Below are 27,208 nucleotides of genomic sequence, written 5' to 3' on the forward strand. Positions count from 1 at the left end.
ACTGGAACTCGCTCGAATGCTTTTAGAAGTTCTTTAAGGCAAGACTTGGGATTCCCCTTCGGAAAATGGGGAATGGAAACTCCTAGGGTTGTGAATGCAATACTAAAACATTTTCTTCAAAGGCACAGGGCATTCTAAACTAATTTCAGAGTCTGGAAGGACATTATGAGAGCATCCAACTCAAGTCCCATTTTACAGAAGAGGAGCCTGAGGCCAGAGCAATGGCGCAGTGGTGTTGAGAACAGAGCCTAGTTCTCCCAGCTCCAGCCCCTTGCACTTCCCCCTGCACTGCAGTGCCTTTTACACTGATTCCTTTCTCAGTGTTGTTTGCTCCCTGCACACACCGCCCTTCCTCCCTCCATCCCAAATAAATAATGGATGTTTACTGCTGAACTAGTCCCAGGTGGAAGATTAATGGCAGCAGGCATGCTATGATTGCTCCCACCCTGAGCTGTGCTGTGCATTTCCAGTCACTCCACTGGGTCTATTACTCTGGAAATTTATAGCCATGCCTTCAGCAGGGCAAATGTATACTTCTTAGTAACTAACATCTCCCTGCTCTCCCACTTCCCACACTCTCCAGAACTCTGGGGTGGGGTCATGTTGGGTTGAGGCAAGTCTCTTGAGTAAAAGTGGTGAGGACCTACTACTTTCATGAGGAAGATGAAGCCACTTTCTCCTTCCCAGTAACACCCCAACAAAAATTAACCTTGGGGCCAGGGAAATAGCACAGCAGTTGACACGACAGACTTCATGCCTAAGGCACCTGAGGTCTCAAGTTCAATCCCCTGTACTACAGTAAGCCAGAGTGATCAGTGCTCCTGTAGGAATAGGAATAGGAGTAGGAGTAGAAGGCGGAGGAGGAGGAGGAGGAAGAGGAGGAGGAGGAGGAGGAGGAGGAGGAGTGGTGGCAGTGGCAGTAGAAATAGCAGTAGGAATAGCAGTAGAAGTAGCAGCAGGAGTAGGAATTTGTCCCCTCCCACAGACAGGGGAAGTTCCTTCATTCCTGGGTCAGTGATTTCTTACTGTTATTTCTACATCCAGAGCTTAGTCCAAAGCTGAGGACAGTAATGGTTAAAAATGAGAACTTGAGTGGTCCAGGAGGTGGCACAGTAGATGAAGCACTGGACTTTAAGCATGAGGTCCCGAGCTCAATCCCCGGCAGCACATGTGCCAGAGTGATGTCTGGTTCTTTCTCTTCTCCTCTCTTTCTCGTGAATAAATAAATAAAATCTTTTTAAAATTTTTTTAATTTCTTTTATTTTTGTAGTTATTATTGTTGTTCTTATTGATGTCGTCATTGTTGGATAGGACAGAAAGAAATGGAGAGGGGAGGAGAAGGCAGAGATGGGGAGAGAAAGACAGACACCTGCAGACCTGCTTCACCGCTTGTGAAGCGACTCCCTTGCAGTTGAGAAATAAATAAAATCTTTAAAAAAACAAGAACTTGACAAGGTGGGTGCTCTAATCTACATGCGACTTTCACATGTGTTGCATCATCAATCCCCAAGGGCTGTCCCTTTGCACTCATTTTTCCTGATAAAGCAGATCATGTCTACTGATTAATTTGCCCCAAGTCCTTCTCCCTAATTTGGACACTCCTGAAAATTCCCTTTGCTTATTTGGCAAAGGGACAGGAGCAAAGACAAATGGCTCAGTGCTGGCTGATGAGTGGCTTGGGTACAGTGTCAGAGACTATATATGCATTTTTCTGTGTGTAGTGTTAGGGCCTTGTGCACACACAACTTTACTGATCTCAGGCCAGCCTTTTTCATTCCATTTATTTTAGAGAGAGAGGGAAACTTACCATAGTACCGGAACTTCTCCCGGTACCACATAGCTCCCAAGTAGTGTTGGGGCTCGAATATGGACTATGCACAGGACAAGGTATACGTCCTGCTGGCTGAGCTATCTTCTGATGCTAAGAACTTCTTTAAAAATGATCTCTTCAGAGGCAGACTGGGGGTATGGACCGACCAGTCAACGCCCATGTTCAGCGGGGAAGCAACTACAGAAGCCAGACCTTCTACCTTCTGCAACCCTCAACGACCCTGGGTCCATGCTCCCAGAGGGATAGAGAATGGGAAAGCTACCATGGGAGGGAGTGGGTTATGGGGATTGGGTGGTGGGAATTGTGTGGAGTTGTACCCCTCCTACCTTATGCTTTTGTTCACTAATCCTTTCTTAAATAAAAAATTAAAAAAAAAAAGAAAAACAAACAAAAAAAAAATGATCTCTTCACTAAGCGCATGGACCGACTAAGGATCTCAGTTCGAGTCCCCGGCTCCCCACCTGGAGGGGAGTCGCTTCACAGGCGGTGAAGCAGGTCTGCAGGTGTCTGTCTTCCCCTCCTCTCTCTATTTCTCTCTGTCCTAACCAACAGTGATGACATAATCAACAACAACAACTACAACAATAATAAAAGACAACAAGGGCAACAAAAAGGAAAATAAATATTTTTTTAAAAATGATCTCTTTACTTGGGATTTTACCACCCTTCTCCCTCCAACTGCATCATCCTGAAAATCACTGGGGAATGTTTTTATTTTAAATCTATTTTTTATAAACTAATCAAGATTGACTTCAATAGAGAGAGAGTCTATAAAAATCAATCAGGAAATGTCTGTTCATGGTAGGACATTAGAAAGCCCAAGATAAGCAAAGGGGAGAAAATTAAAATCCACTCTAATCCTACCTCCAGAAACAACTGCAGTTGACATTTGGACCTTCTTGCAGGTCCTTCCAGATGTGATGTTTTCTATGCATATGAAATAGAATGAAGATTAATGTGGAGTGTTGCAAATGCTCCCCACCCCCATATACACCTATAGAGGATTCTGGCTTGGCCCATGTCAGTTGTCTCTTCTTCCTATTCTGAGGACCTATCCTTTACCACACTGATTTTTCAGCTTTTATGATGAAGAATAGGAAGTGGAGAAATATAATGAGGAATACGTGGTACAGGTTAATTTAAATTTAACTATATTAATTTATATTTTAAAATTTTAAGTATAATCTTTTTTTAATTTTATATTTATTTATTTTCCCTTTTATTGCCCTTGTTGTTCTATTATTGTTGTTGTGGTTATTGTTGTTGTTGTTATTGATGTCGTTGTTAGATAAGACAGACAAATGGAGAGAGATGGGGAAGACAGAGAGGGGGAGAGAAAGATAGGCACCTGCAGACCTGCCTCATCCCTTGTGAAGTGACCTCCCTGCAGGTGGAGAGCTGGGGGCTTGAACCAGGATCCTTATTCCAGTCTTGTGCTTTGTGTCACGTGTGCTTAACCCGCTACACTACTGCCTGACTCCCTAAGTATAATCTTTTAAGATTCAACAGCAGTTATGGCATGTAAATGGGAGAGGAATTAGGGAATTTAAAACAAATTTACTGAGTATAACATAATAGCTTCTCTATACATGATCGTATAAAAGTAGACACTTTTTTTTTCCTTTTTCTTTTTTTTTTTTTTTGCTTCCAGGGGCTTGGTGCTAGCACTACAAATCCACTGGTGGCCATTTTTTCCATTTATTTATTTATTTATTTATTTATTTATTCATTTATTTATTCTTCCCTTTTGTTTGATAGGACAGAGAGAAATTGAGAGGGGTGGGGTAAATAGAAAGAGAGAGAAATACAGACACCTGCAGCCCTGCTTCACTGCTTGAGAAGTGTCTCAGCTGCAGGTGGGGTGTGCAGGCTTGAAACTGGGTCCTTGCAAAAGACCTTCTACATAGTACTGTGTGCTTAACTGGGTGTCTGGCCCTGAGTAGACACATTTAAAAAAATTATCTTTATTTATGTATTGGATAGGGGCAGAAATCGAGAGGGAAGGGGGGGATAGAGAGGGAATGAGCCAGAGAGCCAGAGAGACACCTGTAACCCTGCTTCACCATTCGTAAAGCTTCCCCCCTTCAAGTGGGGACTGGGGGCTCGAATCTGGGTCCGTGTGCATTGTAACTTGTAACATATGCACTCAACCAGGTGTGCCACCAGTGGGTCTCAAGTAGACACATTTTTAAATTACTTGTGTTGATAGATATTTTCTCAGACTGATTCATCTGGGTCATGATTTCATAAACAAAATACAAATCCATCTATGTATGTTCTTAAGAAGCAAAGTTATTTTGTGGGTGTGAGGAAGATCTTGCTGCGACATCCGTCACCCCACTGATCGCCAGGGTTGATTCGGCTGATCTGGCTGGCTAGGTGGGTGTCGCCTTCCTCCCTCACCGCTCCATGTGCATCCCTCCTGAAGCTGCGGTCAAGGGTAGCTGTGCTCCCCTGCTAGAACCTCCAAACAAGCTCTCATAAAGCAGGGTTATTTTATATAATGTTTACCTTTATACATATATGTGGTTCCATAGCATTCTGTTAATACAGTCTTTAACCAATAGTTACTAACTTGCTCTTTTAGGTGGTTTCCCAACTTCTTACTATAGGAACAAAGCTGAAATAAATATCCCTGTGATTAAAACTGTGCATACAGCAATGGCTTTACCCTGCTGTAAACACCTAGAAGTAGACTTACTGAGTTAGAGGATTTGCACGTTTAAGGTTTTGTAGTCTTTCTTTTTTATTATTTTTATTTTTTGGTCATCTTCAGGGCTTCGTTACTTTAGGCTGCCCTTTTCAGAGAGGAAAGCAGGGAGAGAGGCAGAGAGAGATATGGATGGGAAGAAGCCATAGCAGCAAAGTTGCCTTCAGTGTAGTGGGAGCCAGATTTGAACCTAGGTAGCAAGCTGGCAAAGCAGCGCCTTATCAAAGTGAGCTATGTTGGCCCAAGATTATGGATTCCTATGGTAGATCATAACTCAGCAGCAAATTTCACAGGTATTTATTTATTTATTTATTTATTTATATGTATAATTCTGGTGACCAATGTGTGAGCTTTCCCTCGAAACTTACTAATTTCTTGGCCATCGGCTGGGTGTCCAATAATTCACGTCAATTCTGATACTACCTGGGGATAATGTAAGGTCCCACAAGTGATGGGTCAGCTTCTATAAGACTGTCTCCCTCCGTGTCTCATCATCAGGATGGGGACATCTTACTATAAATCATAAGAGCACAGTGTGACACAAAACTCACAGGAGACCTGAGCTATCTAAAGTGTAAGAATTAGAGAAGAAGGAAGAGGGAGGAAGGAAGGAAGGAAGGAAGGAAGGAAGGAAGGAAGGAAGGAAGGGAGGGAGGGAGGAAGGAAGGAAGGGAGAGGAGGAGGAGATGGAAGAAGAAAAGGAGAAGGAGGAGGAAGGTAAGGGGGAGGAGGAGACTGATGAAATAGCTCGCTGGTATAGTGCACTGCTTTGTCATATGTGAGATCCAGCTACCACTACACTGAAGGTCTCTTTCACTCTCTCTTTCTCTTTGCCTGTCTACCTCTCTGTCTCTAGCTAAAAAGGATAATAGAAAATAAAAAGAATATCATATTCTCTCCTTCATGGAATCTATTCCAACAACTGTGTGTTGTTCACTGTATATTTTCTTTTAAAATATTTTATTTATTTTATTAATTCATTTATGGGATAAAGACAGACAGAAATCAAAAGGGAATGGAGAGAAAGAGAGATACCTGTAGCACTGCTTTAGCACTTATGAAGTTTTGTCTCTGCAGATGGGGACTGGGGCTTGAACCTAGGTCTTTGAACATGGTGATGTGTGCACTCAACTTGGTGTGCCATCACCCAGACCCCACTTTGTATTTTCTATGTACCTGAACTAACTTAATTGATTTTTACAACAATTCGATAGACAAGTATCAATAGTATGTCCATTTTATAGACAGAAGAAAGGGGGGGCAGATAGGTGGAGTAACTAGTCAAAACTCCTGCAGGTAGTAAGCAGGTGAGCTGGAAATTTAGTACAGCCTAGTTCCAAAGATCAGGAATTATCTTTACAAAGTACTACTTGTGAAAGCTGAGAACAATGTATGAACTAACATCAATGAACTGAAAATAACTTTCAAAAGGAATCAACGTGAGAGTAAATACACAAGAATAACTTTCTCTCTTAGGAAGCTATTTTGCTTTTCTGTTTTCCCACCCCCCACCCCCACTGCCCCCTTTCTTAGCTGAGCTGACATTGCAGGCTGTAAGGACACTGAAAAGTGCAGTTCTGATAATCGACAATGACGTTGCTCCCTAACAGAACAGGATCTCCCTATCGCTACCTCAAATCTGCCTTCTTTCAGTGCCTGAAAACACAAGAGAGACTCACAAAAGCCCTCATTGTTATTTTGTCTGCCTCCAAAGCACAACTGTAGCCAAGCCCACTGGCCCACTGGGAGTAGTGGTCACTTAACTCATCACCATGCTGGCCTTTTACCTTTATGGAGTCTGAAACAGGAGGGAAGAGTGATCTGGAGGATTGTGTTGGTTTGGCTCCTTAAAAGATCCATTGGTAAGGTCTGACTGGCTAAATAAATCACTGTAGAGGCTCCCTCCCCCCATGATTAATACAGGGGTGAGCACTTGATCTATGATGCCCAGTTAGAGTAAAACCCATAAACTCTGCTGGGCAAAGAGACATTCTCATTTGCACTGATCAATAAAATATGTAAATGTGACATCTGAGGCTGCTGCACTATTTCCTAGCAGAGATGAAGCCTGAGAAACAGAACTGGAGCCCCAACCATCCCCCACCTGGACTGACAGCACCTAATATATTCTCATAATGACTTAAGATAGTTTGAGTTGGATTGGGTTTTCTGTTATTTTAGGCAGAGCCTGCAAATGATAATCACCATTTAGTCTCAGTCTCTAACAGCGTCTATAGTTTTTTTTTAAACAATTCTTTTCTTTTAAAATGTTTTAAATTTATTTATTTTGTTATTGGATAGAGACAGAGAGAAATTGAGACTGGAGGTGGAGAGAGACAAAGGGACTCCTGCAGCCCTGCCTCACCACTTGTGAGGCTTCTCCTTGCAGGTGGGGACCAGTGGCTTGAACCTGTGTCCTTGTGCACTGCAATATGTATGCTTAACTGGGTGTGCCACCACCTGCCCCCCAGTGTCGATAGTTTTGATCAGCCAGTCAAACCAAATGCTTTTGTGGCTTGGAGTTATAAATCAGCCTCATATTTTCAAGACTCAGCTCAGAAGTCACCTCTTGTGATTGGCACACTTGTTCATTCATTCAACAAACAGAGACACAGCATCTACTGCATGATGGTTCCTTTTCCAAGTGCTGAGGTTTCCAGGATGAATAAAACATGAGTCCTGTCCTTGAGGAGTCAGTCGGTTGGAGTAATAACACCAGTGAACCTACAGATGGAAGGTGGGGAGCAAAGGCTTTGGGGGTGAATCGTGGCTGCTACTTGTAAACAAAGGGAAGGCTTTGAAATCAGACCCATGGACAAGTGTTCATGGAAAAGGCTTTGAGAGAGCCTTTCCCAAACTGAGTTTGGAAAGCACTGCCTGGCTCAGTGGTGGATTTGCCCACAGGGAACATTTTGGCAATGTCTGGGAGACATTTTTGGTTGCTACAGCTGTGAGGCAGAGAGGCCTGGGGTACAGCTAAATGTCACGCAGTGCACACACAGCACAGTCCTCCTCCGTATGGAGAATCATTCAGCCCCAAATGTCAATAGTGCTCAGGCTGAGAAGCCTTGGCCAGTCTGAAGCAGGTGGGAAGGGATGTTCTAAGCCAAGGGATGGGCATATGTGAAGACAGAGTTGTAAAGCCATAGGACAGGTTTGGGAAGAGTGTGCAGTGTCAGAGCCAAGGCTGGATTAAGGAGAGGAGAGCAGCAGCTAGAAGGACACACCTTGGCCTGAGCCAGATGGTTCCTGTTTGAATTGTATTCCCAAAGCCAGGGGGTTACTGAATAGATTTCTTTTCTTCTCCTTTCTCCTTTCTCCTTTCTCTTTTCTCCCTCTGCCTCTGCCTCTGCCTCTGCCTCTCCCTCTCCCTCTCCCTCTCTCTCTCCTCTCCTCTCTTCTCTCTCTCTCTTTTCTTGATAGGACAGACAGAAACTGAGAGGGGAGGGGGAGATAAAGGAGACATAAAGAGAGGCACCTGCAACACTGCTTCACTGCTTGTGAAGCTTCCTGCCCCACTGAAGGTGGAGCCTGGGACTTTGAACCTGGGTCCTTGTGCATGGTAATGTGTGAACTCAACTGGGTGTGCCACCACCCAGCCCCACTATTTAAGTACTTTAAACAAGTGGGTGTGCTTTGGGATTCCTCTGGTAGATTTGGAGGCTTTAGCAGTGGTGAGTAATGAAGATGGGATGAATCTCTTTCCACTTATCCAAGTTCTCTGCCATAGCCTTTGTGACTGTCTCTACCTGTCTCCTCCAGTAGTCTGTAGCAGCACCTTGAGGGAGGCATTAGAGTTCATTATACTTTGTCTTCTCTATAGAACCTTACACAGGTAGTCTAGGGGAAAAGTGTAGATGCTAACAGAAAAGGTAAAGTTCATGTATAGGAAAACCTTTGAAAATCCCTTAGTCTCTCTAGCACAGCAATATGTGGCCTGTGCACACAATCTTATAAAGTAATTAGAAAATTACTCTATAATAAAAATACACAGTTTATAATGTACAGCATGAAGAGAATATCTACAAAAGAGATTATTTTTTTTGCAATATTCAAATCATGTCTCCCCTCTCAGGGCCTGTATTGTTAAATGTTGCCAAGTTACATGGGAGGCAATGGTTCCACCGCACTCAGTAAATGTTTGCTGGAGGAAATAAAAGGAAAAACATATAGTCCAGGAAAGGGTGCACTTGATAAAGCACTGGCTTCTCAAACCTGAGGTCCTAAGTTAAACCCCTGGCAACACATATACCAGAGTGATCCTCTGTTTTTTGTTTTTGTTTTGCCACCAAGGTTGTCACTGGGGCTTGGTGCCTACACGATGAATCCACTGCTCCTTGTCAGTCATTTTCACCATTTTTCTTTCCTTTCTATTTATTTTTTTGTTGCCTCCAGGGTTATTACTGAGGCTTTGTGCCTGCACTACAAATCCACTGCTCCTGCTTCTGGAAGCCATCTTTTTTCTATTGTTATTGTTGGTGGATAGGACATAGAGAAATGGAGAGAGGAGGGGAAGACAGAGGGGGAGAGAAAGTTAGACACCTGCAGACCTGCTTTACCATTTGTGAAGTGACCCCCCTGCAGGTGGGGAATAGGAGGCTTGAACTGATATCCTTGGGTGGGTCCTTGCTCTTCGCACTATGTGCACTTAACCCGGTGCACTATTGTCCAGCCCCCTCCTTTCTATTTTTTACTTGACAGTACAGAGAGAAATTCAGGGGTGGAGGGAGAGAGAGAAGGAGAGAGAAAGACACCTGTAGACCTGCTTCACTGCTCTGAAGTATACTCCCTACAGGTGGAGGATGGGGGGAGGGGTTTGATCCTGGTCCTTGTGGATCGTGGTAGGGGCACAAAACGGTGCGCCACTGCCCAGCCGCTGATCCTCAGATTCTCCTTCTATCCTATCTCTTTCATGAGTAAATAAATAACATAAAATCTTAAAAAAAAAAAAAAGAAGAAGAACAAGGGTCAGGTGGTGGCGCACCTGGTTGAGTGCACATGTTACAGTGCACAAGGACCCAGGTTCGAGACCCCGGTCCCCACCTGCAGGGGGAAAGCTTCACAAGTGGTAAAGCAGTTCTGCAGATGTCTCTCACCCCCTTCCCTCTCAATTTCTGACTGTCTCTATCCACTAAATAAAGATTAAAAAAGAAGAAGGGGGGGTAGATAGCATAATGGTTATACAAAGAGACTCTCATGCCTAAGGCTCCAAAGTCCCAGGTTCAATCCCCTGCACCTCCATAAGCCAGAGCTGAACAGTGTTCTGGTAAAAAAAAAGAAAAGAAAAGAAAAGAAAAGAAAAGAAAAGAAAAGAAAAGGTGCTGCCCATTTGGGTGCTTCTAATTTTTTCCCTGCTGACCTCTGGCTCTTGTAGGAACTTGGAGCTGACTGGTAGGCCAAGGAGAAGTGAAAGGAGTTCGTGGGCTGTGAGCACTAAGCTGTGCTGCTCAGAACCACAGGATGTACTTCCAGCTGCTGGGCACATCGCCAGCTGCCAGTCCTCAGCTGCCAATTGAGATGTGCCCTTGCTCTTCTTGGATGTTGGTGGAAATTGGCAATGCCAAGTCTCACTGGGAACTCACCTTGACTAAAGATTGCCGCTTCACTCAAGGATACTCTGTGACTGGTCATTGTCAGTAGATGCAAACCCTGGGAGAACTCTGTAGGCCTGTGTGAGCTACAGAACTTCACATGGGGTCAGTGGAGGACTTGTGGTATCTGTCCTATGCCCCAACTCTGAACTCTGCTCAGTCCTCCTTCCCTTCTCCTACAGATGTTCATGCCAAGTGCATGCAGGAGATCCTGGTCTGTGGGCAGCATGTGGCTACTCCAGATCAAGAAGCTGAGGTGTCAGAATCCAGGAGAACAGAAGGTAGGTGGTACCAAGGATAGCAATAAAAGAGGCAAGAAACATATGCTATTATGCACAAGGACCCGGGCTTGCAGGGGGCGGGGGGGGGCTCCATGAGTGGTGGAGCAGTGCTGCAGGTATCTCTCCTCCCCCTCCTGCTCTCCTAATCCTCCTCCTCTTCTTCTCCTTCTCCTCTCTCTCTCTCTCTCTCTCTCTCTCTCTCTCTCACCTTTTATTAAGAATAAATAAAGACCACCAGGGATGGTAGCATTGTGCAGGCATAGAACCCCAATCATATCCCTGATGGGAAAAAAAAGTTGCAAAAAACAGCAACAAAAAAAGATAGAACTAGGCAAGGTTCATGACACCGGGAATCAGAGAGGCAGATGACACTTGAATAGTCACAGAAGGGAAACTTCTTTATGTCTCCTGATTACTGGGAAGCTGCCTACAAGGGAGGAGGCCCAGCTCTGAGTGAGGTCACTAGGCCATCTTGATACTTGGCTTGCCCCCTCCCACACCTGCCAACAGGAATCTACCTTCCAATCCTGCTTGTTAAGTGGCCTCTATCTTTTCTAGTTAACAAGCATCTTTCTGGGCAGCCACCAGATTGGGGAGAGCCAAGCTACACTAAAAAGCTCCTTTATCTTCAGATGCCTCAAACTTTTTGCCTTGGGCTTTCCCAGGGAGCCTGATTTCCCATTATCAACACCCCATTCCTCAGGATGAAAAGTATCCAAAGAACATGAAAACAGTAATTCAAAGTGACATATGCATCCCTATGTCTATAGTTGCATTATTCACAATAGACAAGGAATGGAAACAACCTAAATGCCCAGCAACAGATAACTCGGTAAAGAAGTTATGGGACATATATTCAATGGAATACTACACTGTCATTAAAAAGATGATATTGTGTCCTTTAAGACAAAATGGATGATACTTGAGGTGATTTTGTTTACCTAAGTACACAGGCAGGTAAATGACAACTATAGGATTATTTCATTCCTATGTGGAATATAGAGAATTGAAACACATGAATTTGCAAACTGTCTCTAAGACACTGTGTGAACTGTGGTGGTTATTGTTGGGGAGCAGGCCATAACTTTGGTGATGAATACAGTACCCCTATAATCTTGTAAACCATTATTAAATCACTAATAAAAATGTTCACAATAAAAACACATTGCTGTTAAAATAGAACACAGAAGAAACTAAGATAACAAACTCAAGTCAGGTTATTAATAACTTAAAGCAGCTGGCAGAGGCAGCAGACAGAAATTAAAGGCTGAGAAGAGAGACATAAGTTAAGTCTGACTTAGGGCAGATACCAAGGGAAAATGGTGACTGGTAAGGGGGTCAATATTAGAGCACATAGTGAGTAGAGGAAAGGGGAGAGATGGGGAGGGAGAGGCAAGCTGGCTGCTTCTGAAGTGAAGGAAGGAGAAAAATCTCCAAACCAAGGTAGGGAGCAAGTGGGTAGAAGTGAATCTCATGACCCTGCAATTCCTCTCCTGGGAATATAGCCCAAGGAATCAAAAAAACCCATCCCAAAAGATCTATGTATACCTATGTTATAGCAGCACAATTGTAATAGCCAAAAACTGGAAGCAACCCAGGTGTCCAACAACAGACGAGTGGCTGAGCAAGTTGTGGTATATATACACAATGGAATACTAGTCGGGTATTAAAATTGGTGAATTCACCTTCTTCACCTCATCTTGAATGGAGCTTGAAGGAATCATGTTAAGTGAGGTAAATCAGAAAGAGAAGGATGAATATGGGATGACCTCACTCATAAACAGAAGTTGAAAAAGTTGATCAGAAGGGGAAACACAAAACAGAACTTGGACTGTATTTGGTGTATTGCACCAGAGTAAAAGACTCTAGGGTTCATGTCCTGGAACACAATGGCAGAGGAGGACCTAGTGGGGGTTGAATTGTTATGTGGAAAACTGAGAAATGTTATGCGTGTACAAACTATTGTATTTCACTGTTGACTTTAAACCATTAATCCCCCAATAAAGAAAAAAAAAAAGGACTCTGGGGTGGTGGGGAGGGTTCAGGTCCTGGAACATGATGGCAGAGGAGGACCTAGTAGGGGCTGAATTGCTATGTAGAAAACTGAGAAATGTTACACATGTACAAACTACTGTATTTTACTGTTGACTGTAAACCATCAATCCCCCAGAAGAAGAGACTCTCATGAATAACAGAATTTATAAGGCTTCAGACTTGCTCTAAACTCATCCAGGCAACCAGGGTCTTTCCAGATCAAATTTCATTCCTCTGCAAAAGGAACCCATCAAAACAGCTGTCTGGGTTCCCTGGCTTCTTTCCAGTAGCCATTACTCCCCTGGAACAAAGGGCACTAGCTGCACTGCCAGTCAGAAGATAAACACCCTGTGACATACAAGACAAAGTACCTAGGCTTCTGCCAGGCTGTAGAGAACTGAGCTCTGAGCAGTATTTCCACTACCCTCTTTGCTTTCCTTTTCTCCACTAGTTCTTCCAACTGCTTCTCAAATATTGTCCTGCTCCCACCTAATGTCTGCAGTGAGTGAGGATGGTGGGTCAGTAATCTCCTGGCAACGTGGACAGCAGCACACACTTCCTGTGTATGAGGTGCCGGCCGGGAATGAGACCCAGGCTCTGTTGATTAGATATACTTTTGTGCACAGGGACCAAGGGAATGAAGTCAAACCCTTCCCATCTTCCTGCTGGGGACACATAGAGTCCTTCCTGTAGTTGAAATCTCTCAGGGCATATTCCTCTAGCTCTCTGACGAGTCTGTAAGCATCTATTTCCTTATGGTCTTTGTTGCGTTCTATTTAAAACAGCTTGATGTTTTTGCTATAGTTGAATCGTGCTTGATACAGTAGCTCTTTCTGTAAATTTACATGTATGTTGCCATTGTAAACATATTCTGTTTGGGACCCTCTGGGCTTCTTGTACCTTTATGTCTTTGATGTTGTCTAGACTAGAGAAGTTCTCAGCTATTCTGTCCTGAAGAATGCTTTCTTCCCCTCCCTCTCTTTCTTCCAATAATGCGTATATTATTTCTTTTGAAGTCATCTCATAGGTCTCTGTTGTTGTTTTCAGTATCTCTGCTTCTGCAGATACTTCTGAAGCCAGTATCCTGGCTTCTGCTAGCATTTCAAAACCTTTCCCCAAAGACTACCTCTGGAATGACAGCTGAGGACTGTGACTGCTCCAGCGGCATCTTCAACATCACCTCTTCTGAGAGGCACTCATAGATGGATGGAACCCCTTCAGTTATCTTTTCCAGCCCAGTGAGCACATTTTAGGGTCTGAGCCTGTCAGTCTGCCCCTAGTGATCTCTGACAATATGCAGCGTGTGGCACCTTGACAAGGTGCTGGAGAGAAAGCGAAGGGAAGTATCTCAGGAAGTATTGGGGGGAGGGGGTTAGCATTCATATCCAAAGTTGAAATTAAAAAAAAAAATCGATGTCAGAGTCCCTGTCAAAGCCAAGACACATAGCTGATCCCAGAGGAGGTGCATTTTTATTTCTGAGGGAAGATTTGGTTATCACCAGACTATCGGAAGCAAAGGCTGATTCATCATTCACAGAGAAGGGTTAATCAAGTGAGAGATAAAGAAAAAAAATCATTTGGCTCTTCACTCTGCTGGAGAATTCATAGCTGGGCATTTTTCTTCTTTTCCTCATAGTTTTGCTATTCTTCATATATGACTTTCATTTGAAAAACAGCATCTTAAAAATACTTTGAAGTAGAAGTATATTTTTGTTTTTAAATATTAGGCTGGCATTTTTTTATACCCTCTTTATGCACTGGGAGGAATTAATTCCAATGCCAAAGTTAGTTTAATGATATGTTTTGGTTTTCAAGGGGTGATCAGTTTGTGACATCTTTCTAAAATCATGCATTCTTTTAGAAAAAGAAGCCTCCTCCTGGAAAATTACTACCGAAGTGAGCCAGGACTATTGCCAGGGATGTGTTTCATCCCTCAGTTTGTAGGCTTACCAAGAGGTTGAGAACTATTGCTGAAAAACCACACTGATTGCTAAACATTTTAGAGTGAAAAGACCTGTTTGGCAGGTCCTAACACCCCTATGGAAAAAAAAATAAACGAAAAGTTCAGGCTACCATCAGTTCCAAGACTAATATTTGCCTATGAAGCATGTGCTTGTTTGCTTATTTTACTTTATTTTTATTATTTTTATGCACAGGCTTTTCCTTTGGTAGTTGAAAGCTGTTGACTTCTGAAAAAACTGACAGTTAAATCAGTATCTCAATGTTTTTTGCTTCTCCCATGTCAAAGAGCAGTTCCGTATGGGTTCCCTAAACTGGCAGAAATGGCTGGATATTTTGGTCTAGATTCAAGTTTCCCAGGCCCAGTGGAAAGAATGACATGTTTCCAGCTGAAGGACTGGGTCACTGTTGGGCTCATATATTCTTTTACTAGGAGTTCCTTGGCATTTTTAGAAAATGAAGAGTTCAGGAAAATCAACGTGTTGTTTTCAAACCATGACTCTCTTCTTTTCTACTTTATCCACTGGTCCAGTTTTTGCTTGTGTGATTTCTTCATAGAAGAACTCTTGTGAGACCTGGCATCTAACCTCTTCAAGAGAGCAGAAATGCAGCACATACATTGTGCTGTGTAAAGACAGATGTACAGTCTGACACATGTATAGGGAAGCCATATTGCACAGTGGTTGAGGACATGGGTTCTGAGGCAGGCAAACACATTATGTTACTTCTCTGTAACTTAAGTTCATCTCTATTTATCATTTTTATTATTTTGTTTATGCATATTTGATAGAGACAGAGAATTTGAGTGGGAAGGAGGAGATAGAGAGGTATAGAGGAGAGACACCTGCAGCATTGTTTTGCCACTTGTGAAACTTCCAGTGGGGAAGTGGGGGGAACTTAAACTCAAGTCCTTTCATGTGGTAATGTGTGTGCTCTAACAGGTATTGTTGGATAGTATGCCAGCTCCCCCTGGCTTCTGCTTAACCATATGCCTATATAGGGATAGATTTAATCCCATTCAAAGCTTTGGTCTATTTACATAAATCACTTTACATTTACATAAAGCACTCCCTCCAGGGCATTGGTGGTTCAGTGATAGGATTCTCGCCTGCTCCGCCCCCTCCTTGTCACACTCTGATTTTCACCAGTCACTTTTCTCTCCACCCTCTCTATGTCACATCCTGTTTCCACCCTACTTGGGAAGTATATATAAAGACAGCATTGTGAGTTTTACAGTACTTTACCTTGAGTTTAGCTTAGCTCGTCTTAGATTGTGCTGCGTCCTGCATGAATAAAGAGATACTGCCTACAGCTCAACCATGAGTCCCTGTTCGTCTGTTACCCACCCGTGAAGCCAGCCCGGCGAAAACAACATAAAAAACAACAAGGTATGCCACTGCCAGTACCCCAAGTTCCTCTCTATAATGAGAGTATCTATTTAACTGGCTTCAATTCAATATAACACACATAGAAAAATTAGAATAGAATCTGGCCTACAGTGAACCATCAGTGAATGATGTTTTCACATGATTAGAATAAAAGGCACAGGAGGAAACAGGAAGTAATTTCACTCTTAGAGTCAATAGTCTAAGTTCTTTAAATTTTTCTCCCCTAGAGGATGATTTTCTCTTAAGGAAACATTTGCTTTACATTTGTCACATATACTTCTGAAAGAAATGTATACTTTAAGATAATTAAAGGGCCAGGAAAATGTCTCAACTGGTAAAGAACATGCCTTACCACACATGGAGCCCTGCTGCTGCTCCCCTGGACCATATGGGAACACTACAGATAGCACCAAAGGAGCTCCGAGGATGGTAGGTAGAACGCTACTTTGGCCTGCCTCCCTCTCTCCTCCCTGTCCCCCACCCCCACCCCTGAGAGAATTATAATTGGGCTGGAAAGGCCAATCAACAGTACTGGAGAGAAAAAAAAAAACTTGTTAGCATGAAGTTGGCCTTTCCTAAAGTAATCTATAATTGGGAGTATTTGAACATTTATGAAGAATGAGCAAAGTCCTTTTAAAAATCACCTCTCCTGTTCTAGATAGTTACTAATAGGAGATTGCGAAAGTGCTGTGTACTGCAAGTTAAGTCACAGTGCAATGTTCTCTTTTTGAGACTAAAAGGGAAAATTTCCGGCCTATTTCTTGAAACTATAAAAATAGCCCTGTCCAGAATCTTATAAGAAACCAATGAATACCAATCTCAAATAAGGTAAGAATCTTATCATAACTCATGTGATTGAGAAGAAAACGTTGCCCAAGTTACAAGTACTGAAGAACATTCTTAGCAGGGAGAGAATAATTGGAAACCTCAAATGTCAGATTTTAACCACAGATGGATGATCAAATTGCTGAATGAATTTGGTATAAGAAACATTTTTATGAAGCAAAAAATTTAACATAGATTAATTTAACCTAGAGGAAAAATTAAAATACTTGCCTAATATATCTGGAATTTTATAAGACTAAACGATCAAACTATTTTTATGAAAAAAAAAATGACAGTGACTCATCCTGAGGGGGTAAAACATTCTTACCTTCAAATCAGCATGATATATTTAAGAAATTAAGTGTTATTTTTTTCAAATTAAAACTTCTTAAATTATAACTCACGTTTACCTAAACATCTTTATTGGAACCATAACTCCAAAAGTAACAAAAATTTTATTCATGACTAGAGGGACATTTTAGGGGAATGGGAACACTTTCCACAAAAGCTAAGCAAATATTTATGACCATCTGAAATTCTAGGCCATAGTGAAGCATTATTGAATATAGCAGGGATAGTGATGTTTCTGTGAGCTGCCTGGGACATGTAACAGGATGAAAATGAGTTGATAACAGGCACCTTGCTGCACCTTACCATCTGAGGGTGTCTGGTGGAATTAGAAAAATGCTAGCAGTTTGGCTGCATCACTGCACAGAAGCATGTGTTTCGTCATATGAAATCACCAACTGGCTCTGTTGGACATCTCATTGTTTCCATGGCATATTGAGGAGTTATGAAATCAGGAACAAACCCAACTTCTCAACACTGCTATGGATTGAAAGAAGCCTGTGTGCAAAAGAATGTGATGCTAACCCACCAGTAGGTTTCCTACTGAGTTTCTCAGGACAAAAAGCAAAACAAACAAAAACATACAGAAGAGACCCACCATTGAGTTTAAGGTCGATAATGTGCTATCTATAGAATGGTTGAATTTAGAAACTGAGATGCCTTTAGCAGTAACTTGGTACTCTGACTCATTCCAAGTATTTTTACTTTCCAAAATAGGTAAGTAGTGAGGAATCGTGAAACAGAAACCATTTTAGTGCATTTAAAAAATCCACAAGTAAACAGTAAACTGCAACATTATGAGATGTTCTGAACCCTTTGCTGTCATAGGGAAGCCAAGACTTACATCGTATCCGCTGTTCCTGATTCCACGCCGGGGCCGCTCCCGAGTTACCAGAAGGTCCATCTCTGTTTCCCCTGGACTTGGGCTATTCAGAGACTGCCGGCTTCGGTAGACAGAGTTCTTCATCTGTTGCCTGAAGAAAATTCAACCACTGTTATGATGCAGCAAATGCCCTGACAGATGGAATTCTCCACTGATCCAAACTACCAGCAGCCAATGAAGGGTTTGGATTTGCTTCACAAATCCCAGAATTGGTGTTATTTGGTCCTCAGCTATTGGGGCCATCACAAGAATGGATTTCAGAGTTTTGTTTCATTTTTTTTTTTCCAAATGCTGCTACCTTTTGGTTGAATTGTAAATGCTCTTTCATATGGAAACTAGATAACAATAATCAATCACAGCATTGCAACCTTATCTAAAATGCTTCTGTTGGCAAGGCCAGGGGTTCTCCCTTGACCCTTGAGGACTCTTGAGCTAACATTCCAGAACAAGTTTGCTTTTGTTGACTTTGTTGACTCAGCAGCTTCTTATGTCTTTTAATCTTTCTGATTTCATGCACAGGGGGCCTTGATGTGTCAATAAACCTTGTAGCTAATGGATTGTTTAACAGTGAAATGATGATATATTTCCTTCTTTCCTTCCTTCCTTCCTTCCTTCCTTCCTTCCTTCCTTCCTTCCTTTCTTCCTTCTTTCCTTTCTTTCTTTCTTTCTTTCTTTCTTTCTTTCTTTCTTTCTTTCCTCCTTTTTACCTTCATCACAGTGGATTCCCTTCTGGGATAAGGGGGCATTAACTGAGTGATAAATTAGAACTCACCTGTCCATCTATCCATCCACTCATCCATCCATTCAGCCGCCCACCCACCCAACTAGTTACTGAGTGCCTACTATGTGCCAGGTACTGAGAAGGAGGAAGAAGATTTGATTACATGGCCCTGCTGTCTGGGAGCTTACATTCTAATGAGGGAGAGAAACAATTCACATGATGATTTCAGAGTGATAGCACTATACAGAAAAAATAACATGTGACAAAGGAAGACTAGGATGAGGAGACAATCTCAGATAGGACGGTGTTGGAAGGCCTCTGTGGAAAGGTAACATTTCAGGAGATGCTTAAATAGGGTCAGTCTCACACCAATCTAGACTCAGCGTTTCAAGCCCAGGTGTGGCATGTTCAGATTCTCCACTCAGCACCCCCCAGGAAAAAGCTTACCTTTGTCACCATTGTTTTGTCTCACTTGTATTACAGGAAGGGGGAAAAAGTGGCAATGGTGGTGGTATTGGGGAGGGGGGTAGATAGCATAATGCTTATGCAAAGAGACTCTGGCCTAAGGCTCCAAAGTGCCAAGATCAATCAGTCCCCCACACCACCATAAACCAGAGCTGAGCAGTGCTCTGGTAAGAAAAGGGGGAAAAAATGGCAAAGGTAGAAGGAATATGGCTGTACTTTTGTTTTTCCATAAGAGACAACTCTTATGAGTAGGAAGTAAGGTCCAATGGGAGAGGTGATATTCATGTAATCCCGCAGAGTTACAGAGGTGGGACACAAATTACTGACTCGATGGTGTCTTTTTTTTTTTTTTTAGGTCTTTTTACTTGCTTCCTGCACTTATTGAGTGACTGCAGACTGTTGTGCACCTTTGCTTTAAGGTATATATTTTCCCCTAACTTACGGATACATGTGCTCATGGGCTCTGGTCTATATCTAGGTTCTGTGGCTTTGCTAGGAAGTACATCACCCAATTATTAAATAATAATAAAAAGAATCGAAAACAAACAAAAAAAAATCACTGACTATTCCCTTTCATCCAACAATAAGTTCTCTCTGAAAAATAAGACTGCATTTCAAAATTCTTCAGAGAAATCCCCAAATATTACTTATTTTATCTCATTTCTAAGATTCTATGTTATTCATGGGATAAAGGTAAAGAGGCGACACTGTTTATTCTGAGACACTAAGCAGGGATTCCTGTGGGTATGCACACTTTTCCATGGTCTGACATCCATTTAGACACAGCTTGGTATCATCCATTGCCCAGTCTAGAACAGACATTATTAGAACTCCCAAGGTAGTAAGTGTACTTAGTGATTAATCTAGGGAACAAAGTAGACACTATTAGACTTAATTCTTCATGATAAGGAGCTCACACCTATTTAAAGAGCACGTGTGGTCTCTGCTTGCTCTGCACTATTATGTCCTTTACAACTTACTCTTCTTCCAAGGGCAGGCATGTAACTCAGGCTAGACAATCATAGCATCAACAGATGCCCATGACAACAAAATCTGATCATAGTGTAAACAACAGTGGTTGATCTCATATGACAGAGTTTTATTTCAGTGCTTTGACCAAGGTAATCAGGGAAAAGGAGCATTATCTTGGCAGTGAGGTTTCTAAGAAGATAAACCTGGAGTAGGTGGCAGCCAGTATGCTGCTACAGGGAGCCAGAGACGACCCGAACTGCCCCTGCAGCTACAGACAATGACCCACATAGTCAACGACTGCCTCCTCTCCAGATTCAAAGAAGGTCTTGAAACTTTACATCAGGCTCAACCTGATGCTGTTGACTGGCTATGGAAGAAGGGCAAATGCTAGAAGAAGAAGCTGTCCTGAAAAGGAGCCAGCAAAGAACAAAGAGACAGTAAGATAAATGTGAGAGACATTGTTGTATACTGCTTAGGTCTAGCCATGCCTGAAGTCTTGACCTTTTAAGAATGTTCAATGATAAATTCTCTTTTTATTCTTGGTGCTGGATTTGCATTATTTGCAACCAAAAGAATCTTGACTAGTATCAGAGCTTAAGCCTAATATTATAAACCAAGCTCCATTGTTACCTACAATTAGAGGCTTCCTTTAGGAATGAAAAGCAACCTTGAGAAACAGGATCTGTTCCGAGTGATTCACACTTTAGGGCAGACCCCAAAGAATTTTTATCCTTTACCTAATTACAAATCTTTTTTCTGTGTGTGTAAAAAGCAGACTTTACAAAACTGTCTTGAGATTGGCAATTAGCCCATTTAGAAGAGATTTACTAATAAGAGTTTTGGAGGAGTAAATACTAGGATTATCAACTGACATTTAAGTAGGCTATTTCAGAAGTATTGCAGATACAGTAACAAGACTGGGTAAGCCCTTTCAAGACCCATGAATGTAAATGAGAACTTAAGACACTAGAGTGCACTCAAACCACCCTTTCCATCAAAGGCTAGGTACACAATATAAGGAACTTGTTACCAAGGATCTCAACTGACCTAATCACCCATGTGCTCCTGGTGTATAAGGATCTACTTAGAAAAAAACTGGGGGCCTGCAAAGAAATTCAGTCAAGTAGGGCAAATATCTTGCCAGGTTCAAGGCCCAGCCCAAATCTCAGCACCATGGAGGAGGGACCATGAAACCAGAGGAAGCTCTAGTGATTCTGGCTTCTCTCTTCTAAGTTTTGTTATTATCTTTATTTATTTATTGGATAGAGACAGCCAGAAATCAAGAGGGAAGGGTAAGGTAGAGAGGGAGAGAGACAGAGAGACACCTGCAGCCCTGCTTCACCACTCGCAACTTTCTCCCTGCAGGTGGGCTCAAATCTGGGTTCTTGAGCATTGTAACATGTGCACTCAACCCGGTGTGCCACTACCTGGTCCCCTGTCTCTCCCTCTCTCTGTCTCTCTTTCTCTGAATAACTCTACCTGGTACACCACTGACCAGCCCTTACTGCATAATTTTTTTCAACAGACCTTAACTGAGAAATAACCACATGCTCACAACATCAGTGGAATATCAAAGAGCTCTAAGAATCTGGTTGGGGATGGACAGTGGGTCACCTGGTTGAGCACACATGCTACTATACTCAAGGACCTGAGTTCAAGCCCCCAGTCCTCATTTTCCACCACCCCCCACCTGGGAGGCTTCACAAGTAGTGAAGCAATGATGCAGATCTCTCTCTCAATTCTCTCTCTCTCTCTCTTTCTCAGTACTGTTCAGCTCTTATGGTGGATTGAACCTGGGGCTTTGGGGCCTCAAACATAAGAGTCTCTTTGCATAACTTTTATGTTATCTACCCCCATCCCTCCCCCCCTCAATTTCCGTCCTAGCAAAAAAAAAAAATCTGGTCTATCCTGGATAAATAGTTTTAAAAACTAGTAATTTTTAAAAAGAATCTGGCCTGAACTTTTGCTAGGAATCAAAGTTTTGTTCATCTTATTAAAAAAATCTTAACTGAAAATTGTATTTATTTCTCAAATAATTCCCAAGATAAATTCTCCTTATTTGCACATAATATTTGATTCATTTTCTAAGTATCAGCAGGAAAACCAGAAAAATAAAACAAAACAAAGCAAAAAACTCCTTGGCCCAGTCTCCAAAAAACTGCTGAAGCAAAAAGGTTCCAAATGCAAAGTAAAAACTAAAGAAGCCCCACTCACTCATAAAAACCCATATCTATTCTTCTCTTTTTTTCTCCTGTTATCAACACAGTTACACATACATTGTGATATCTGTCACAGTGTGATTGCAGATCAATGACTTGTTATACCGCCAAGACCAGTTAGTTAGAAGCATGGCAAATTAAGCTCTAATTTAGAATTCCCTCTTCTCTTTATTGAAAGAAAAAGGATATGGATTTCATTCATAAGATTTAGCTTCACCTTGCATCATATATATACATATAAATATACATATAAATATACATATACATATACATATACATATATTGGCTGGGGCTAGACTACTCTAGGTCAACATTTTCAGACAGAAAGAATGAGAGGGACACAGACACTATAGTGCCAAAGGTCCCTCTAATGCATCAGTGCCCCCATGTGATATGATGGGGGCTCGAATCTAGGTCACCTGCATGGCAAAGCTGGCATCTTCCCAGGTGAGCTAATTTACCAGTCATAATCATTAAAAAAAATTATCAAATAGCAATTCGGGCCAGGAATTATCCTCTCCCACTGAGTCTATAGAGGGTGAACCTTCCAAGACAATAGGGCTGATCAGAGCCAGAAGGCTTAGGCCAAGGAACTGTCACCAAGGAGTGTATGTACTTGAAAGAGAGAGTCTCAACACACACACACACACACACACACCTCCTGAGGAAGTGCTCCAAGTAAAAGAAGCAAAAAAAAAAAAAAAAAAAAAGGCAGGCATAGTTAGCCTTGCTAACCTATACCTCTTCCCCCAGTAATTGAGGTAACTCTGCTTAAATAGTGACAAGCTTGGAAGGATGCCAGTTCAGACCTCTAGGCCCAGCACTTCTTCCCTGTGTCAGGTCTGCTTTTCATACTGTTGTGGCACCTTACACTTCCAATACTCATCACACCTGTAAGTTATAAACTTTTGGCATGGTTTCACTTTTCTTCTCTCAGACCTTAGACTCCATAAGTGCAACAACTGAAATATCTTCTCTACTATGAAATGCTGAATGAGCTGGATGAATGGATTAATGAATGAGAAAAAGTGTTCATGACTACGATAATATTCAGCATCTTGCCTAATACATAGTAGGTGGCAGTAAATGTCCAGCAAATGAGCAAATCTATGGGCTAAAGAGATAAACTCAGAACAGAGCTCTGGGAAGCTATCTGATAAATACTGAACGAAACTGAATGAAAAGGTGAAGCACACAATTTACTTTTCTTATACAAGCTAGCCCCTAAAATAATTGGAAAATACAATGTCCCTTGATCTGGACACTGCATAATCAGGTAGGTGATAATTCTATCTCCACCCAGCTTGGAAACAGCTACTGGCTTGAAAACATCATTAAACTAAAGGACAATTGCGGTTGTTTGCCCAGGCATTTTTCTAATGGCCTCAATTTTATTCTCTTCCAGACTCATTATGGACTACCTGCTGGCACAGACCAGCAGGGTGTGGATCAGCAGCCTGCAAAGATGACAGTCTCCAGGAACAGATGAAGGGACCAGTACAGTGTTGCTCAGGGCACTCTCCACCCTCCTTCCCCCAGACCTTCAGAGATTCAGAGACCACACCTGCTTTTAGACTCAGTGAATGGGGCACACAGTTCAGGGTCTGGATCCAAAACATGCTCCATTTCCTTTTGGGGTTTGTCGTACATCTTTTTTCTCTCCGTTTGAGCCTTGTTTGTCTCCACTGGGGGAAAATCGTAATATCCCTTCCTTTTGGCTTTGAGGCGCAGCTTGTTCCGATAATGCTCAATGTCCGACTTCTGCTTCAGGGCTTTGTTCACCTGGGGATGGATTGAGAGAGAGAGAAAGAAAGAAGAGAGAAATGGTCTCAGGCCCACACCTGATCCAGCTCAGCTGGCCAACAGGTGAGAGGCTTTCCTCAAAGGCTGACATAATAGGGCACCAAAGTAAAAACCCTGTGGTGAGGGGTAGACATGCGGCTTCCTGGGCCGGTGGGGGTGGGTGGGTGGGATGGGACACAGTCTTTTGGTGGTGGGAATGGTATTCATGTACACTCCTAGTAAAGTGTAGTCATATAAATCACTAGTTAATATGAGAGGGGGAAATTAATTGTATGTCTCGAAGTTCTTAAAACACAGACTGAGTCTTTTTAATATACAGGCTGTGTATTTGACATGCGGACTCTCTCAAAAGCCTAGACCAAGTAGATCAGAAGCAACCGCTGACACAGCTATATACAAGATACTGGGTGTTTATACAGCAAACCCTAACAAAAGGACTTTTCAAAGTTAACCCAATTACCAAATAATGTGATGATAACAATAACTATCCATTGTCTTCTTGAACCCTAAGACAGCAGGAACCTCACATCTCCACTATAAAGCCTATATTTCCCCCAGTCCTGGGACTTCAGGATAGGGCCCACTTTCCCGCATGCCTCTTCCAATCCATATCAAATAATATTGCATCTGCCAATCGCAACCTAATCAACGCAACGATTGCCACCTCAACATGCTTCAGCTTAGTCTGTGTCCAGAGACTTCAGGTGTGGAATGACAACCCTTCAGCTTCATTACTCGGGTGAGACCTTTCCTTTCATAGTATTCTCTAATTCCATCCCAGGTGGTTCACTTTCTAACAAAGTTCCAAAACCTAGATATAGACTAGGTTCTGTGAGAGAGAGCATATGTTCACATGTATCCATAAACCAGTGCAAAATATATACCTGAAAGCAGAAGTACACTAGAGTTTGCAGTGAGTACCCCCAAAACACTTCCTCTCCACTATTCCAACCTTTGGGTCCATGATTGCTCAACAATTTGTTTGGCTTTGTATGTTAACTCTTTTTTCAGCCACCAGGTTCCAGATGCCATCAGGATGCCGGCCAGGCTTCCCTGGACTGAAGACCCCACCAATGTGTCCTGGAGCTCAGCTTCCCCAGAGACCCACCCTACTAGGGAAAGAGAGAGGCAGACTGGGAGTATGGACCAACCAGTCAACACATATGGTCAGCGGGGAAGCAATTACAGAAGCCAGACCTTCCACCTTCTACAACCCACAATGACCCTGGGTCCATGCTCCCAGAGGGATAGAGAATGGGAAAGCTATCAGGGGAGGGGATGGGATATGGAGATTGGGTGGTGGGAATTGTGTGGAGTTGTACCCTTCCTATCCTATGGTTTTGCTAATTCATCCTTTCTTAAATAAAAAATAAATTAAAAAAAAGAGTTACCACTTGAAAGAGGTTACAACAGTCAAAAAAAAAAAAAAAAAAAAAAGAACTCACATTAAAGAGCACAAGAACCCAGGTTCAAGCCCCTGGTCCTTACCTGCAAGGGGAAAGCTTCAGGAGTGGGGAAGTAAGGCTGCAGGTGTCTCTCTTTCACTCTTCCTCTCTATCCCCCCCCCAACTTCTCTATCTCTATCCAATAATAAATACATAAAAATATTTTTTAAAAAACAAACAACAACAACAAAAAAGGCTGACATAACTCTTGGGAAAGCTGTCCAAGGCTTCTTATGGCCATCTGATCCATCTGTGTACCCCATAACCAGCCCACAGTGGTGGACCACAGATAGTATGGAGTCTAGCACACATCCAAGTCACCTGAGACCTCCTACAAGACTTTCTCCTCAGTCTACCTGCATCTGCAGAGGCCTGATTGTACTTCTTATCTTTTTGGTGTGGGCCTAAGTGCCAACTAAACCTTCTTGGTCTTCCTGTATGACAGCCTCTAACTTGGCAGTCGAACTAGTTTTGGTGTCCTGACTCTTAACTCCAGCCCTGAGGAACCCAGCAGCCAACCGTGGCCATTTAGCTAGTACACAGCTGGATAAGACAGCAGTTCTAGAAGAGATGGAGTTGAGATAATTGGATGGGAAGCAGGAGCAGGTATCTTGGGCTTGAGGTCATTCCACTTTGTCAACCTGCATCTGAAAGCCCATTTTTATTCATCTATGTCATTCTTGAGTGAGGAGTAATTTTGAAGTCATTTACAGTCAGTAATGCCAATCAGGTCCTGAGTCATAGGTCTTATAGAAAGGAACATGGCAGACTGGTGAGATAACTCACCTAGGAAGTTACCTGCTTTGCTATATATGCAGTCCAGATTCCAAATCCAGATTCAAGCCCTGCCCCCACTATAAATACAAAAAGACCAATGCCAAGGCACATTATTGTAGAATTATCAAAAGTCAACGACAAGGAAAAAAAATTGCTGGCTGCTAGGGAAAGCAAAGAAGTTACATACAAGGCAGAGCTATAAGACTTCCATCAGATTTCTTTTTACAAACTCTAGAGTCAAGGAGAGAATGGAACAACATATTCAAAGTTCTGAAGGAGAGGGAATTCCAGCCACAAATATTTATCCTGTAAAGTTATCCTTCAAATATGAGGGAGAAATAAAAGTTTTCTCAAATATTCAAGAACTAAAGGAATTTGCCATAGTCAACCCCACTTTACAAGAACTACTGAACCGGGTCCCACAAGGAGGAAGCAAAGGAACACACGTTCCAAACACCAAGTTGCAGATGTTACCATGATGTTAACCTGACTTGCCTGGACAGATGACTTCACCAATGTACCCTGAGACCTCACCTCTCCAGAGCCCTGTCCCAGTAGGGAAAGATAGGGACAGGCTGGGAGTATGGATCAATCTGTCAATGCCCATGTCCAACGGAGAAGCAATTACAGAAACCAGACCTTCCTCTTTCTGCACCCCATAATGACCCTGGGTCCAAGCTCCCAAAGAAATAAAAAATAGGAAAGCTTCCAGCTTCCATTCCAGGAGGGAATGGGAAATGGAATTCTGGTGGTGGGAAATGTGTGGAATTTCAGCCCTCTTATTCTATGGTTTTGTTGATATTTTCTGTTTTACAAACAAAAGAAAAAACAAACAAAGAAGACAACCATCAAAAGTCTACTAAGTATGGGAGTGACATCTACCTGACAAGTGAGAAGACAGAGGTACCCAAAGGCTAGGATAGTTAAGAGGTAAGACATACCAGCTGAGTGAGAGC

The 27,208-nt window shown here is 42.4% G+C and overlaps 1 protein-coding gene across 3 annotated transcripts in view; it reads right to left on the reverse strand.

Moving 5' to 3' along the window:
* Nucleotides 1-27,208, reverse strand: part of KIAA1549L (KIAA1549 like) — a 414,360-nt gene that overhangs the window by 37,872 nt on the left and 349,280 nt on the right. For 2 of the 3 annotated variants that reach the window (XM_060176625.1, XM_060176624.1), the window contains exons 15-16: nt 23,792-24,009; nt 17,812-17,941 (exon numbers count right to left, since the gene is read on the reverse strand). In XM_060176625.1, coding sequence (XP_060032608.1) covers nt 17,812-17,941; nt 23,792-24,009 — 348 coding nt within the window. Of the gene's footprint in view, nt 1-2,695; nt 2,759-17,811; nt 17,942-23,791; nt 24,010-27,208 lie in introns of all 3 variants that reach the window. The other variant, XM_060176622.1, reaches the window with a different exon arrangement.

This window comes from Erinaceus europaeus, chromosome 17 (assembly GCF_950295315.1).
Source record: "Erinaceus europaeus chromosome 17, mEriEur2.1, whole genome shotgun sequence".
Classification (NCBI taxonomy): domain Eukaryota; kingdom Metazoa; phylum Chordata; class Mammalia; order Eulipotyphla; family Erinaceidae; genus Erinaceus; species Erinaceus europaeus.